Source organism: Haliotis asinina, chromosome 14 (genome assembly GCF_037392515.1).
Source record: "Haliotis asinina isolate JCU_RB_2024 chromosome 14, JCU_Hal_asi_v2, whole genome shotgun sequence".
NCBI lineage: Eukaryota > Metazoa > Mollusca > Gastropoda > Lepetellida > Haliotidae > Haliotis > Haliotis asinina.
In genome coordinates this window covers 28,317,873-28,335,745 of record NC_090293.1, presented here as the reverse complement: position 1 = coordinate 28,335,745, position 17,873 = coordinate 28,317,873, and the positions used below count along the sequence as shown (strand labels likewise).

The 17,873-nt window shown below is 37.1% G+C and overlaps 2 protein-coding genes across 3 annotated transcripts in view; one reads left to right on the top strand and one right to left on the bottom strand.

Annotated features, from left to right (window-relative positions):
• The first annotated feature begins 431 nt into the window (after positions 1 to 431).
• On the top strand, positions 432 to 7,151 carry LOC137261143 (uncharacterized). Its single transcript, XM_067798841.1, has 6 exons — positions 432 to 949; positions 1,734 to 1,845; positions 2,445 to 2,570; positions 3,668 to 3,845; positions 4,572 to 4,743; positions 5,629 to 7,151. The coding sequence occupies exons 1-6, from the start codon at positions 538 to 540 to the stop codon at positions 5,757 to 5,759; spliced, it is 1,131 nt and encodes a 376-aa protein (XP_067654942.1). The 5' UTR covers positions 432 to 537; the 3' UTR covers positions 5,760 to 7,151.
• The window catches only part of LOC137261135 (N-acetylglucosamine-1-phosphotransferase subunits alpha/beta-like), a 54,254-nt gene continuing 43,519 nt past the window's right edge, over positions 7,139 to 17,873 (bottom strand). For both annotated transcript variants that reach the window (XM_067798828.1, XM_067798829.1), the window contains 5 exons: positions 17,524 to 17,622; positions 16,937 to 16,991; positions 16,142 to 16,254; positions 15,151 to 15,241; positions 7,139 to 14,761 (listed from right to left, as the gene is read on the bottom strand). In XM_067798828.1, the coding sequence (XP_067654929.1) occupies positions 14,612 to 14,761; positions 15,151 to 15,241; positions 16,142 to 16,254; positions 16,937 to 16,991; positions 17,524 to 17,622 (508 nt within the window). In that variant the 3' untranslated portion in view covers positions 7,139 to 14,611. The remainder of the gene's footprint in view (positions 14,762 to 15,150; positions 15,242 to 16,141; positions 16,255 to 16,936; positions 16,992 to 17,523; positions 17,623 to 17,873) is intronic.

Genomic DNA, 17,873 nt, shown 5'->3' with positions numbered 1-17,873 from the left:
TGTTATACAAAATTTACCATTTTATATATTTTAATGTTTCTCTTTACTTAATAACATTTAATTGTGACAAAATACAACTGAATATTGAATTTGATGAATCAGTTATATTTTTGTGATGAATTGGGCTGAAACTAAGGAAGCTGATAATTAACTACACTGAAATGACATTTGGTGAGCGAGTTTAGATTTATGCCACACACAGTTACTTTTTGTGGCAAGCATGGGTTGCTGACGACCTATTCTACCCTGGGTATTCATTGGGTCAAGTGACATTGGAAAATTCAGTGCAGTGAGTCTTAGACATTAATATACTAGTATATTCTGACATTTAAAAATGTAGAAACAACCAGGAAAGTCTCTATTTTTTCCCCTGAAAATCAAGTCAGTCGTTGAGTACATGCAAATTTCCCGCTCTATAACTAATGAAGACCAAAACATCTCACGAGAATATGCGAGATCCAACATGTCTGCGCCCATGCAGCATGTGTTGTGTGACAACTGATGACAGGATTCTGACTCGTTGATGTATTAAGAACCATGATCACGAAAATCATATGCACGTCATGCTTGAAAAGACTGGTTTCTGGGTCGATTAGTGGTGTATTCAAGACGTTTGCATCGACACCAGCGAATCTTTCGTCAAGGTTACAGTTTAGACACTTCGTAAGAACTTCACATTCAGGATTCAGTCGACATTCTAACACGCCCGAGTCACAGTTACCGATCAGGTATTTGTACGTTCATACGTCAATAGGCCGATGGGCTGATATCCCAGATGGACTGGTGTTTGATGTCGGGTACGGTGACTCCATGCCGGACAAGCAGTGGAGCCGTGCCACGCCCACTGTCCTGGGGCTCCACTCGTCACCGGGCTCACATGAAGATCTGACTCCATTACTGGAACCGTTCGTCAAACTTGGATGTAGAGTCATTGCCCCAAACTTTCCAGGTATGGGACTGCTAAATCCATGATAAGAATTCGTTCACCACTCTCATTTTATGTTGCATATTTTTCTTACTTTTTGCCTTGTTATTTATGTTTTCACCGTTGCAAATGTGCAGTAATTTGGTGATTTGAAGCAATAACTTAACAGAGAAACTTATAGCCAGCCTCATTAGCTTGATATTTTACTATAACCTGAATGTAAAATTTCAAGGTTAAAATTTGTTTTACTCAATTACTTCTTGTTTATTTACTAATTTCTTTCATCATATCTTCTGTTGTGAAGATTTATATGATGAGATGATAATTCCTTCATCACACTGGTGAGGGTGAAATGTAGTTTTGAATAGTGGCTGGTTGTACTCAACCCAAACGTGAGCTGGTTTTATAGTGTTAGCTTGAGGAGATCCCATGCTAGAGTTATGAATGAATATTCCACTCAAACACAATATATTGAGACCTAGCTGACCAGTCCTTGTTGTACCCAGTATTGTCAAGGGCTAGAAAGGAAGGACAAGTACCATATTTTAACACATTTTTTATAGGACACGGTCAGGCATCAAACCCACCACCTTTGGCTCTGTCACATGAGACAAAACCTATTGAAATCCTCGAATCCTTTGGTGTGTTTTCTGTTGAATTCAAAGATGACTTGTAACTTTAACTTCTTTGAGTGGCATTTTGTAACTTTAAGATGGTACCATGACAGTTTCACAGATGGTTTTGACCCTGTAATTGAGCACTTGACTTACATATGTTTGTATAATTCATTTTCTTCATGATCTCCCAGGTTTTGATTACACAGAAGGTATAATTGCTCCTTACAATGATGTCTTCACTCACTCTACTGATGAAAAGGCTGAATTCGTGAGAGATTTTCTTGACAACCTGGGTGTTGAAAGGTGAGTTGTATCTTGAGTAGTTGGTATCTACTGTAAAACAAAATAATAATATAAGGTACTTCTTAGTGTGAAAAATGCAGCTATGCCTGAAGCGCATTAGTAAACCACACATTATTATATTGTCTTTTGCACTTCATAGGGTCATTACTAGTATTTGGATCACGATAATTTGAATTACTGAACAGAAGTACTAGTTTACATTGTTTGAACATGTCCAGCAGACCTGCCAACTGCCATCCACGTAGGACTGCATCACGATTTCTGCTTGCCTTTTCATTTGCACTCTGCATCAAGCGAGCATGAACTGAGATATCAAAAGCATTTTCATTTTGAGGTTTGCATTCGCATTTTTTAATACATGCATTTGTTTGTTGAGTTACAGGACTTTCACTACTTCTATGTCCCATGCTATTCATTGAAAGCAAAGGATGTTAGGGTAGCTGTCTGGTTAAATTGTATGTTTGTATGCTTGTATGTTTGTCATGTTGATATTTTACATTTGGATGAAATGCATTTAATTCACTGCGATGATGATGATGATGATGATGATGATGATGATGATGATGATGATGATGATGATGATGGTTGGTATTCTTCAGCGTGGACCTGGTGATTGGACAAGGGTCAGCATGCAACCCACTCTTACGACTTGCCACTACAAAAGAGACAGCCCACTTGTTTAAGGCAGCAGTGCTTATCTCCCCCTGGCCTCATCGCCGTTTTCGGTGGGTTCTTCTGCAGTGTTTTCTTAGATTCTGTGAGCTTCAAAATGCATTTCCCCCTCTCTCTCAAAGTGATGCATGTAGAGGAAAATGTTGTAAGGAAACTATCAGGTTGTTATGTGGAAAAGTTGACATCTTAACTGAGAATGGTGCAGTGGTTGGAGAAATAGTGCAAACATAGACATGGTACTGGAGTGCAACATTGTTCTTTCTTGTGATAAACTTTACCTCTTATGAAATAATTGTTGCTTTTGGGAAGACACATGCACTAGTGTCAAATGATTTGATTTGATTGGAGCATATTGACGATTCAATGCCACTGGTGCGGTTAAGTCAGACACAATGTCTTTTGCGTTTATCACCATGATAACCTCAAGGTGTAGGAAGAGCATTTAGGAATCATGCTTTTCCATGAAACCAGCCCTGTATATCAGTCAGAGATTTGCTGAATTATTACTTCATGTCAGCAGTTGAAAGATTGTGTCTATAAATAATATCAAACAATTTTCTTTGGTATAACAAAAGTGGTGTGATGGTAGGTCAAATTCCTGTAGCCTATACTCAAAAATTTACTACAAAATTTATTAACGTGTCCATAGGAACACAGAAAAAATCCAGATACTTTTTGCGAAAACTTTTATCAAGGAACAAGTTATCACTGAGTCTGCTACTAACTGGGTAATGGTATCATTTGGAATTTAATTACTGTAACAATGTCAAGATCATGACTGGATTACAACAATATTACAACATAGTATCAATAATAATATCTAAGTGTTTGGGACCCCCATTTTGTATTCCTGGACCCCAGTCCCAAGGACCTTCAAATACAGGACTCACTGTAACTCCCTGTTTTTCCTTGTAGTTTTCTCATAGCTAGAACTTTCACTCTTTGCTTTGAAAGATTTACATTAAGGCAAATCAGTATAACAATTTCAATAAAATGAGAACTTAAATGCCCAGAAGTGAAAGAACAAGGATCTGCGAATAAATAGGATATGAGAATAACATGATTGTTACCATAGATATGATTTTGGTATATTCTGGACAAGTTCTCACTTGGATTTGTGACATCATGGTTGACATTTACTCATGTACAGGGGAATAAATCCATACAGCTTACACCAACGAATAGCATCACTTTGGGATAGGCCAGCTCTACGCTTCATGTGTCGACTACTGGCCCGACGAGCTGCTAAGCTACTAGGTCTTCAGGGACACAGCTTGAATGATGTAATAAGAACGTCACAGACTGTCGCAAACATTGGCTTCAATGAGGTATGGAGACAGTGCTGAGAATCTTGCATGAAGTTGGGCATGTATGGGTGCAAGGAATGCCAGTGAGGAATTATTGTGGTGTGTTGTTTGGACATGTGCACTGTAAATGGTTTCACTAAGACGAGCAACTAGTGCAGAGTTTAGCAAATCAACTGAATTGCAGTGAACCACAACTACCAACAGTCATATCCACTGCAAGACAAACTTTTGGCAGGTGAACTTTTCTTGATAATTATGAGGATGAACTGTATATAACTACTGGAACTGATGACATCTGTTCAATATTCAGACAACTGCATTATGCATTTGAATGACTTGTGTTCAACTAAGATTTATCTGACTTTGTTTTGTTTTGCAATACTGGTAGGTGTACTGTGATATGTATTGTGATATATTTAGGAGTGTACTTGTTTGATGGTGATTTACACTGATTGTAAATGTGATTCCTATTATGTTAATATCATAATGTCAAAGTTATGATCAGTAGCCATACGTTGCCATGGACACAAGGGAGATAACTTGACAGAAAAATCACTGCTGCATTCCTATTATTTCATCAACACATTTTAAAGGGAAACATCATTTGTGAGGGAATTTCTCTGTGTGTGTTAAATTTAATAGTTCATTAACAACCAAATTTATTATTTGTGTTTTTATGTACGTCACATTTGTTCCAGAATAAGTGATGATGTAGCTCCTAACAGTGTCTTGTATTCACCCTATCAGATTGCTGGGCTGCTGATTGCTGCGGACATGTTGATGCTCCCATGTGCTGTGTTCTACTCGGCTCATGACAAGTTTATAGAAGAACACATTTACCGAGAATTCATCCAACTGATGGGAATCGGTGAAGATCGAGAGTTGTTGGTTGGGGAGGATGGCAAGATCTGTGCTGGAGGTGTGATATTTAAGTCAAAATGATACGCATTATATGTTTGAGTTATACAAGGACTGAAGATCAATATTAACAAGCAGGGATATGCAGCCCACCAATTTGATTAGGGCAGATCTGTGATTTGAACAAACCACAGGCTAACTGTAGCGCAATAGGGCTCTGCAACAGAGAGAAAAATTACCAGTCCTTCTATAATCGAGCAAAGCAAGAGAAGGTTGGCAAAGCGCTTACTTCCCGGGTTTGAAAAATATTTGTAATATCAAACTAAGATATCGCCACCTTCAAAGTTAGACACCCATATCATCATAGGGTTGTGCTCTCAGATTTCTAACGTCATATTTAATAATTACTCACGTACAATACATTTATATCAATATTTTAAGCGCCACTCATAGCATGTCAAATCGTTCTTCACCTCCATTACCCCTGCCAGCTTCTAGTTCAACAAAATAAAGTAATAAGACTAAGCAGTACTGATTGGGCTTCCATGCCCATGTGATTAAAGTTGAAGTGCACTGCTTTCTTGAATATATGATGCAATGAAGTCTAAAAACAGACTCACATGGACACAGTCCACTGCAGCCTTAATGAGATACAGTAGTATTTAGTCTCACTTTGAGTGACTGAGTATGGTTTTGCACCACTCTTAGCAATATTCCAGCAATATAATGATGGGGGGACACAGGAAATTTCTTGTCATCTAGACACTGTACTTACAATTTAGCCTCAGCTTGACACAGTGCTATTTGGTCTGAAAACAGTACAACTAAACCTTCCCCTGTATTAAAGTCTAAAAACAATTCTCATTAAATATAATGTTAAATAATCAAGTCTGATTGCTATTTTGACTTATTTCTCTAAACAATGATGAAGTGGTTTCTGTTTCAGCTACTGTTCAGGGCTTCCCTAAGACTCTGAGATTTGAGAGTGGAGGTCAGGACCTCCACACGAGGTACCCTGGACTTATCAACGCCATGTCCTGGAGCCTGCTGCAACATGTCCGTCCAGATGCAAGATGATACTACGTCTCCACGGCAGTGACTTGATGGTTGTTTGTGTCAGATAACAAGTGGGATGGTTTGCCATCTTGAAAAGAAGGTGTTACCTTTTCAAGAAACATGGAATATACACATCTCATTTCAGCGATTCAGCAAATTATAGGACCTCCCCAAACTTCAATGACATGTACAGAGATCCTCTGTTCAAGATTCAATATGACTGATTAAGTTGTCCCGTGGCAATTTCCTAATTATAAGTATTAACCTTGATAAAGTTCAAGTGCATTTCTTCAGTTAGTTGAGAGTCGTGCGTGAACATAGTGTGGAGTGAGTGAGGGAGTTTAGTTTTATGATAGTCTGTAAGTTATCGGGTGATTCAGGTATGATGGCACATATCAGCCAAATAGTCCTGTCTGATAACTCCAATTATCAACTTGCTGAAATAAGCTCAGCATGGGTTGTGATGTTTATTTCTGACCTTGATCGTCATGGAATCTTATGACTATTATCAGGAGATGAATGTCCATACAAGGCAGTAATCCCTGGTCAAATACCTCAGTCTTCATTTTTAATGAGTTTAGTTTCCGCCGCACTCAGAATATTCCAGCTACAGTGGACTCTGTCAGATATATCAGATGTCAAATTATACAATCTGTGAATTCTGACATATTTTGGGGGTCCAGTGTTCTTATATATATATATATATATTATCACCAATAAAACATTGATTTATCCAATGTTTGTACATTCAAAATTCTGATATTTTCTCATCCCAACGACACTATCAGCCTGTGCAATTCAACATCCTCTCCCCACATTAGACTAGAATAGCCAGTCAACCTGTCAATTGCAGGTGGACATCCTGTTACTTATAATCCCTTGGATTCTCTTGCTAATTGGGTGGTAATTTGCAGCGTGAGAACGCCTGTACCTTTACACCTGTATTTACACTAATGTTAGAACCTAGGTATGTATTGTCAAGCATAGGATGAATGGGTAGTCTGTCATACAGAGCCTGAAGCCAGTTACAATGTCTTGTACTGTTCGAAAAGTATTCAAGCAAGGAGACATTGAAATATCTGACATTTTGTAGAAGCCAACAGTTTTTCCAGGTCCCAGTAAGTATCAGATTGTACAGAGTCCACTGCATAGGGCAACAGTCTGTAATAATTGAAACTGGACCAGACAGTCAATTGATCAATGGCATGAGAATAAATCTACTCAACTGAGATACGATGATGTTTCAGCCAAGTCCACGAGCCTGCGCACCCGATCCTGTTTGTTGCCTCGTATGACAAGCATGGGTTACACTTACAGAAGATCATTTCTAACCCAGATCCTCATGGGTCCTAGATTTTCAGCTCAACCTCAGTTGACAAATGAACTGACAATATAAACTGTGAAAATATTAAATAGTTTATTCTTTCTTTCATTCTCAACCCACAGTACACATCAACAGTGAAACAGCAGAGCATTTGGTACACATACAATATGTATACAAGGAACCCATCCACAAAACCCACATGTTGTAAGGAAAGTTGCATATTTATTGAAATGCTGAAAAACGACAAACTGTTATTTCATGCATGTTCATAGAACTGTTTTACAAATGTCACCTTAATGTATAAATTAAAAAATATGTGGTTATTTTTCTCCCCAGTTGAAGTTCTATAAAGGACAAGTTTTTGTTATCACAATCTGTGAAGTGTTCAAACCCGTGACTACCAGACAAAAAGTGGTAAATATAACAAAATGTAACCTGGATGTTCCCTTTATTTGCAAAACTAATATGCAACTTGACTTGACTTTCTGTAATTCACTGCAATAATACATGAATGCTGAACTGTCACAACTAATTACATCCCACTACTGGCAAGCAAGGATAAGTTGGATCATCGCACAGAATGCGTTGACAAGAGGTACAGGGTGCATGGCAATGAGCAAACCCATTTGGTTTGTGACATACAGCAGGTGTAGGCTAGTGCTAATTGCAGTGTGTGGCAATGAAATTGATTCTGCAAGTAGCTGCACATGTTTTGCTCATAAGCAGTGTACGCATAAACTACCAAAAATTTCAGCCAGACAACTGGTATGTTAACGGTTGGAGTGTTGCCAGTTCAGAATTTTCTATATTGTGAGTGAGTGAGTGAGTGAGTGAGTGAGTGAGTGAGTGAGTGAAGTTTTACATTGCTTTTAGCAATATTCCAGCAGTATCACAGTGGGGACACCGGAAAAATGGGCTTCACACATTGTTCCCATGAGGGGAATCAAACTCAAGTCTTCCGCGTGACGAGCAAACATTTTAACCACTAGGCTACCCCACCACCCCTTCTATATTAAGAAAAATAATAAGAAGGTAAATAGGAGGACAGAAACAGAGGTTAATATTTTCAAATCAAGGCTTTAGTCCTTATACTCAAAATCAGATTCATTCAAGACCATCTGGCATGCAATGTTTTAAAACTGCCCATCTGGTTGCAAAATAGACTGTCCCGCACAGTCTTGCAGGAGTTTGCAACGCTGTCATGAGACTCTTGTAGACAACCTGGGTCACCTTCACTCTCAATGGAAGTGGCACTCATACACGCTAATACAGGTGAATTGTCAGCTTGCTGCTCAACTTATCTTTGTTTGCCAGTAATATATGGTCCCTTGAGAACAAAACCGTGAAAATAAGCCACGTTTAGTCCCATAAAAAAGTGTATTCCAAATGTAATGCTAAACAAACCAAGAACCTTTGAGCACTTTTATTGGATAGTAGTCATTCTATGTACAATGGAAGAATCCATGTCCATACTGCAGGGGACAGCTTTGACCTTTGTGCCCTTTGACCTTCATCACACATATCACAGCTGCTAAAAGTCATCAGAGGATCGTATAGGATCACAACGTTTTCAGATATGGTAGTCACACAGAAATATTTCTCTGGAAGTAAATGCAATACGAATCTCCAAAACAAAACTAAGCAGCAATGGATCATGACTAGCTAGCCCAAGAGCAAACCTTCCCCACCCCCTGCTGGTAATATAAACTGTGTGGATTATGCAAATAAGCAGGTTCACTTGTCAACTAGTGTTTCTTAGGATGTTTAGCAGTAACATTGCAGACAGACATACCATACATAACATAACCCACTCTCTAGCAATGGCACACACAAACAAGGTAAATACCATTTAAAAAAAGTAAGGGATATTCCATTTTGAGAGCATCCAACTTGCCAGTGCCAATGCATATGAGAAAAAGTAACTTATATCCAAACGGTTGAAACATCTCCAAAGGAATGGAATAAAATGTCACATTTCCCCTTAATTTTTCTTCATTTGCATTTTATCAGTTGTGGAAATCCAATATACCCTACTTTTTTTAATGGTATATGTATAAAATGCTATGACTAAACACAAAATGATAAACTTGACAACACAAATAAACAAAGGTCTGGGACTTCAGTTTTCACCTCTTTTGTGTTTTGAGGTGTTTGGAATGTTTCATAAGATTTTCACTCTGTATACAATTCTGAGAGGACTGGCAGAAACTTTAATTTTGCCCTCTCAGCAAAATCAACAAGAACAAAAATGGAGAAATGTAATTAACACGTATTTGCCTGAATCCTGTAAATCTGAAAATCTCTTTTGAAAAAATTTGCAAATATCAGCTAATCTATATCAAGTTAATTACATTGTTTAAAGTACAGCTTATATGTAAAAATAAGCATTTAGAACACTAAACTATATGTTACCTGCAATCGTGATTTCATGCAGCACACATAGCCTCTGATGATTTTGATGATAAGCTTGCGATCACTCATTACAATTTAATTTCTAATTTCCACAAGTCATGCAATAAGTATATGATTTTTACTACTCCATGTTTGACCATTTTAAGTCAAATGTATATGTAACTATATCTGACATATGATATTCCCTATGAAACATTGAGTAGTGTACAATATATATTTCATAAATGCAGAATAGGAAGTGGGGTTGGGTGGGTGAAGGCACTTTCATCTGCAATATTTATTCTTATGAATGTGGAATTATGAATAATGATGTAAATATTATTCTCACATTCTTGTCAAAATAAAAAGAAATAATGAAAAATTTCATGGTAACCACATACCAGCATATACATTTCCATGTACAACTGGTCAAATGTTCTGCCTTGCCTTAACTACGTCTATATCATAGAGTGAGAACATCTATGGTTTAAAGGTACTCTCTCAAACAAATAGAACAACAGTAGCTAACACAAACACTCATGGTTCCACAAATATGCATAATGTGCAACTGCAATAAGGTGCCAAGACATTACCTGTTCTGTAACCATAGCAACAACCTAAGACTGGTTATACATCGGCCTATTGTTATTGCTACCTTGCTTCAGACATAAGCTGTCACAGAGAGCCACATGGGATGAAAGTTGTGACAACACAGTTCTACAACGCCAGACCAATTTTATCTCTTGTTTTACAGATTTTTGTCCTCTGAAAACCTAAAGGAAGTAGGGATTTGTAGCACTTTGTCGATGCTGATTGGGTTAAAATCAATGGAGTAAAAATATGTCATGTTATTATTACATGTTATATATTGCTGTCTTGGCTTCGTTGTGAAGCCACTGTCAACATAATGTACATTTCTGTAATACTGAAAAACGGTATCAAGTATGTTGTTATAGTGAATTGGGGCTTGATAAGGAGTATATCACATATTTATTTCATGAATGCTTCAGTTACTCCATTAAGCAATGAACTTGGTTGTGCAATAGTGGTCAAAAGAATAGTGGTTCAAAACCAAGGATATACATAAATCAATCACTTGAACAACACACATGCATGATTGCTGCTAATGGTACAGTGAATAATGATACTGGGCCTAGATTTTCGAAGCTCTCTTAGCACTAAGATAGTCGTAAGTTAATGTTAATGCATGGCACTTACGACTATCTTAGCGCTAAGAGAGCTTCAAAAATCTAGGCCTTGTCTGATACATTCCCACATTCAAACTGGGACACATTACAGACACAATAATATATATATATAATGACAGTGACGGTATACTACTGTCTTTATGACATTTTACTGATTTCTGGTTCATAAGCTGAAGAAACAAACACTGCTATTTCTTCTTTTTCAGATTTGATCTTGTGGGTGTCTGATGCATGCTTAAAATACCCTAGAGTGATATTTTGTGCTGATGCTTAAACAACAAAAGCTAAGATACTTTTTCACATTGTGAAAAATTAAATACTTTATGACCTCACCCAGAGGCTTGGTTAGATCAAATATAAGCTATACAAAGAAGACTTAGATTTTCATGAATTTGTTTGAAGGATGTAAGACAGGCGTCTGTTACTGAATCAATATTTGCTTAAAAAGATGGATGGGATTCGTGTGGAAGCACAAATGTTTAGTTGGAATAGACATGAGGAATTTCATCACTGTCATAAGAAGGGGATACTGTTTGTGTTTGTTAATAATGCACTCAACAATATTTGAAGCTACAACAGTTGACCATAAGTGAGTCATCAACAGTCAAATTTCCATAGACTTACATGTTTATTAACTGTTGTTCAAATAACTTCCATAAACAAAGTAGAAGTCCTTTTTTGCAAACATCTTGGAAATCATTTTCAGCTATATGTACATAATTGTCTTTCATCTTTCTATCGATTAGTTATTGAATGACACCTGATTAAGCACTATATATATGTACAACTTTGAATCCAGCCCATAGACAGCCATGTTAAACCTGATTAGTATGTGTAATATACATTGTTTAAACTTTAAGCAGTTTCAGTTTTCTTAAAAATTATTGGAAAATTAAATAGAAATTATGTGTAAGTAGCTCAGATGATATCCTAGCTGGTAGATAAGTTTTCAAAGCAATTCAAACTCAATATATGAAAATTATCCTTGCAAGAGTTAATTAACATGAAAGTCTTACAGGAATTTCACAAATGAAGATTCACTTATGGCCAACTACTGTATATCATAGTTGACTGTAAATAAGTCGGGGACAAGAGATTGACATGCAGTCAACAATGTCACAGAAACTGACCATCCAGTTCATTATGTCGACTCTTTACGGCCAAACATGGGGGAGGAACCACAGTGAATATTATCTGGAAACGACAGAATTACGTCAGATGGGTATTTTGGCTGATGAAAATGTATCAATATACAATGGCCTCACCTACTGAGACTTTCAGCATTCCTATATCACATAACATGTGGAATTGTCTTCATGGTGTAATCCAAACATACTCCTGAGTATTTAAGATGTGTTTGCAACACTTGTACAATATTATGACATGATGATCGGTGTTAAATAACTGTGTATATACAAAAACAGTAATAGAAGTCTTGATATATATACAACCTTGGGGGACAACCATTTAATATCTGGAAAAGGTCTCGTTGAAAGTGATATTTTTGCATTAACGGTGCCGAATAAGATATTCTTTCAACTGAAGGCTATTTATTTTTCAAAAGCATATCTGGCAACAATTTGAATTATATCAGAATTTCTTTTTAACTTAGAGTTTGGAGCCCAAAATGTTTTTCAAACATTTACTTAAACTACTGATCCCTTTCAATATAATTGGAAGGTCTTTGCCGGAATATCAAATGGTTGATTCCTTATATACACAGCAGCACTAAGTATACAAGGAACTACCATTATTCAATTTCAGTAATAAATAACTGTCACAAAACATACCTCAGTCTACATGCCTTAATACTTACAAAAACAGACTAGGCTTAACAGACATCACAAATTGACGGGGTTTGTTTTTTTTTTTAAAAAAAAGTGAAAATGGTACCTAAATCATCAAAACTATGAAGGAACTGCAAATGAACCATTAATTCTAGTGGTTTGTAGGCTACACCAGTATTCAAGCTTGAGAGCAGTCTAATGTCTAGGGAGATAACTCGCTTTACAATTCAGACACTTTTCAGGCAATAAAGAGAAATGAAATATAGATGGATTTTGGCTTAAACTGTGCTAAGACAAAATATTAAATGTTTGGCATGAGAGTGATTAAGATCAACTGGCTTCTCATCATGAAAAGACCTCAGCGTGCAGCCATTATGGAGAACCAACAAAGCTGAGAGGTATTTGTGTTTCTTCATGTATATGGACAGATTAAGCATACTGGGATTTTTTTAATCCTTTCAGCAATATTCTAGCAATATCATGACTCAGGAAATGAGCTCCACACATTGTACCCATGTTAGGAATTGAACCTGGTCTTCAGTATGATGAGCAAATGTTTACCCACTAGGTTACCCACTAGTCACTTGTTGCCTTGTTTTTTCAACAACTTCACAAAATATATAAAATATAGCTACATTATACAATAACATAGATATTTGTGGAAAAATATAATGGTCACATATCAGGTATGTTAGGAAATCAAGTAATTGTATCTTGGTGAATAGTTTGGTTTTCTGTGTAGGTTGCTCAGTCTATTGACAACTGGTTCAACATCTTGAAGCTACTTTCACAGGTGTCATGAATGATGACAGATATTCCCCGAGAGACTGTCTTCACTGGGTAATAATCAGTTTTAATCACTATATCGACCACTAGTTCACTTGCTCCCTGGCTATATAACTTCATTAGAAGCAATGCTATATACAAGACAAACTGCCCACCCAGGGGGTAAATATAAACTTATTAGAGTTGCCTACCTACCCAAGGTAAAACAGCACAGTACTTCACACAACTTAGTTTACATTATGCCATGTTTGAAGACCAAGCATTCTGGTCTCCCAATAATGAAAATGAAAAAAATATGATGATAGATTTATGGTATGAAAAATGATATGAGAAAAGAACTTCCTCGCTCTGTCAAATCTACCCTGATATCTTGGATTCACACAAATTCAAACAGACTAATTTTCAAGATTTTCCTATGCATCAAGGTGCTATGGCCTAAACGGTGACTACGTCTGACCTTTAGATTGACAGTCTAGTTGTATGAATGAATAACAATGAAACAAAACCACAGAATTTGATAAAAAATTATTCTTCACAGGTCAGTGAAAGTGAAAATTTGCTTGAAAATTAGTTTGTTAGTTTGCATTCTATGTCAGCCTGCTTATATATCTGGTGCTCAGTAAATGCAAAATACTCTGGTGTTCTTCAGTATCAGTCATTCATAGAAGTATAATGACTTTATGGAGCAGTTCCTGTACATATAAAAAATGAGTGAAAAGACTCCACAGTCTAAATCTAGATGCTCCAGCAAGATCATAATACTTATGGATAGTCATAAAATTATTCTGATGTAAAGTCAACCCTTCCTTTTCATGCATTTTGTGTACATTTACTTAAGCATTCATGAAAAAAATCCACCCTATTGTCTTATTTACCATGAAATTTGTAAAACAATACATTAGCCTGGTTTGGCATTTTGATACATATGTAATTTTCCCACAGAAAGTAACAAACTTAAAACGGTTGCATGTTTGACTAATAAAATACATTCCTTCTGTAAAATGTAAACTATTATCGTCTGCAGATTCTCTGTATGACTTGCTATATTCTATATGTAAGCCCATCATGATTTGCATATCTTTCAACCTGCCAATATGGACAGACTCAAGATATGCTATTAATTATATACATCAGTCAGAAAGTAAAAAAATATGTTAGTGATATGTTTGTGTTGAGATCATCAATAAGAGGGCACCAGATATAAAAGTAGTTGTATGTTTTCACCTATCACAACTCTCTGCCATGCTTCACTTTACGGAGTATGAAGTCCACCTAGAACTTCCTAACCTCGATCACAAGCAAAGCAATGACAATAACAAGAATTATAATAAGCAGAACCAAGACAACATCAGGGGAGATAAGCCAGAGCAGGAACCGTCAAACAGGCAGGACAGGGCTTTGTTTTGATTGGCTACTGGATGATCCACTTCCACTGGTTGAAAGTGACCCCTCTCCCTTTTCTGATTGGCTTCCATCTTCCCCTTTGTTGGATGTTACTCTGACCAGTCTGCGATGAGCAGCTTCGATCTTTCAAAACAAAGAATTTAAGTCATTATGAAATCAAAGCCGAATTCTTACACTTTGTTTTTTTTGTTAACACACTTAATCTTTTCTTTCATTACAGATATGAAAAAAAACTTCTTTAACTTCGCGGCATATACAGATTCTTGTACCATTGTCATACTCATCCTGCTTATATCAAACAGGATATAACACATGCCAATTATATCATGCATAAATATTTTCAGATGTGACAATTGCCATAAGTTTCAGTTTATTTACATACTACTGCTTGTTTTTCACTTATGATTCCACAAATTTCTCGAACGGTATCGTATACTATGAAAATAGCTGATATTGTTAACCCATTTTAACCCGGTTCTTCATGGGTAGACAACCTGATGAAGAAGTCCTACCTTGTCCCCAAAGAAGGACACAATGGTGAAGATGACCAGGACAATGAGTGCCAGATGGGTCCAGAACTTCAGCCAGTCTCGATATCGCCGCCTACAAAACACAATCACTTGTCACTTGCTAGACTGTTTGTTGATATACCTCTACAAGTGGGTGAGTATGATTTTACACTGCTTTTAGCAATATTCCAGCAATACCATGGCAGGAGAAACAAGAAATGGGCTTGTACCCATGTGAAGAATCAAACCCAGGGCTTTGGTGCAACAAATGAAAGCTTTAACTACTAGGCTACAACACCACCCCTATACCTCTGGGATATCATATGATGTCCACAAGCAGATTCTACCATTCTGAGTGTTCCAATTGTCGAATCAGTACTAAAAGTCCCACTCAGACACTCAGACTGTGTCCAAGTGAGGCTGTGTTCAGAATTAATTGCACTGTGGCACATTTGAGCCTCCAGTTCCAAATAATCCAGTTGAAATCAATTATTATATTGGCATTTCCTGTTCTCGCAGTACTTGCATATATCAGCTGAAAAAATAATACAAACAGTTCTTTTATCGATTGAATGCTTGTTGCTTTTAAATGAAGAGATTCCTCCTCTAACATCTACATCTATTAACTGCTTAACTGCTTGATGCATCAGGTGTATTAATAAGCACTCTAGACCTCAATGAAACACAAGCAAGGTCGTCTGCCACTGACTTATCGAGGCGTCTCCCACTGTCACTGCATGACGAGGAAGTAACGTATGAAATGTAAGGAAGAAGAATCTTGTCGGAGAGGGTGGGAAAGAGTTTGTCCAAGTCGGCAAAAACTCGCCAACATAGCAAAATTTGATCATTCGCAGACTTGGGCCACTTCTTAGTTACCGGTCAGTGATGGTAAACAACCCCTAAGTATCAAGCATTAGTGATCTCTGCGGAAAACATGTTTACTGTGAGAATAGGAGATGGCCCTATATATTGAAATGTTTTCAACACTGCTTACCACTCTCGCAGTTCATTTGTGTGAAGGAATCGGTTTCTGTATTCACGTGGCAACTCGAACTGTGATGGTATTGGGAAGAGTGATTCATAGAAGTCCTGAAGCACTGCTTTCACCTATAACATACAATGGATTCATGAGAGACACTGACAATGAACATTGTGATATTGCATACACCCACCATTCCATTGCATATACCCCTTCTATATGACTATATGGGATTTTTTGTAAAGTACACCTTAAGATATGCACTGTAGACTTTGGCCAGATAGTGCATGAAAGAGTATGGTTTTACAACCCTCTCCAGTTATACTACACTAAATCAGGCCCAGATTTCTCGAAACAAACTTAAATCTGAGCTTTGATTTAAGTTCAAGTTTCTGCTCAAATTTGAGAAGATGCAGGAACATGCATTTTCCAGAATGAAAGGAAATTGGTATCCAGCTCAAATGTAGTATGAATTTAGTGGACGGAATTCTTCAGTTGTTTGGACTTTTTTAGTCTACAAAATGCAGTTGAGATATAAATTCAGCTGTTTCAAATTGTCAAACTCAGATCTGGGCAGGGTATACAGTCATGCAACCATGTGGGGATTCAAACCTGGTATTGGGCATGATGAGTAAGCACTTTAACCACTAGGTACAAAACATCTGAAGCCAGCATCACTGTGGGATTCTTTTTACAGTAGTTTATATTAGCTGCAAATACATGCTCTAACTGGTTATTAGAACAGAGTGCTTAATACACTAGATATAGTACCATACTTTTGCATAACAGAAACAGGCACGCTAGACTTACAGTTCTGGCTTCTTCAGAACCGTGCTCGATGTTGTCATTGAGGCAGATGAACTTCCTGTAACAAATCAGTCAATGGGTTTCCACTTAACATAATTGTGAGAGGGCAAAGTCACCAGGACCACAGTCACAAGAGTAGAATAAAGTGCACACATACGCTAACACAGATTTCTATTTTGCAAGGAAATCAACTTGCAGTGAGTCATTCAAACTAGTCTGTCACTAAATAAAACTATACTAGTACCTATTCTGCTTACAAAATGTCTTGAAACAACAACTTTAAACTAAAACGTTCTCTTGTAAGAAAAGATATATGAAATTACAGCTTGTTCAGCGTGACCTGGTCATGTGTCCATACTAATGCACTGGGTCTATTATTGTGAAGGGGTGCATCTTTGTCAGTTGACAATCAAAATGTCCGAACAGCTGAGACAAGATCATCTTTTAACATTCTTTGCTCCCCTTTTTAATTGACTTAACTCGACCTGCCATTTGTGCCAGCTGACCAACCGGGTCATGCATATGTAGAGTAGGTCAGGTCAAGCTGGACAAGCTGTACATATGCATCGATTCCTGAGATTTTTTCTTACTTCGAGTGTTTACGGACATTGTCAAGTTGCCCGACCACGCTAGAGACGTTGGTCCGGATCATGTAGAATGTGACATCTGAATCATCAACAGTTGTATACCTGGAGAGGTAGCATTATTTGCCAATTAGAGGTACATTTGTTGTTAACAAATTTCTTTGGAAACCGATGGAACACATGATCAATCTGATATTTCAATCTTTTAGAAAAATATCTGCACACAATGAACAATAGATTTACTACTTATTTCTTTTAGGATATTAATGATTATTTACACATTCTTCTCACATATCTACACATCTCAAAGTTCTGTCTCACTTATTCTTCACCTGCATAATTAGACCACATGCCCC

Bases quoted from the DNA above. Each gene is read 5' to 3' on its own strand.
- LOC137261143 (XM_067798841.1), top strand. From the start codon at position 538: ATGATCACGAAAATCATATGCACGTCATGCTTGAAAAGACTGGTTTCT. The intron at 1,846-2,444 runs GTGAGTTGTATC...GGTATTCTTCAG, and splicing joins GACAACCTGGGTGTTGAAAG to CGTGGACCTGGTGATTGGAC. The intron at 4,744-5,628 runs GTGTGATATTTA...TTTCTGTTTCAG, and splicing joins TGGCAAGATCTGTGCTGGAG to CTACTGTTCAGGGCTTCCCT.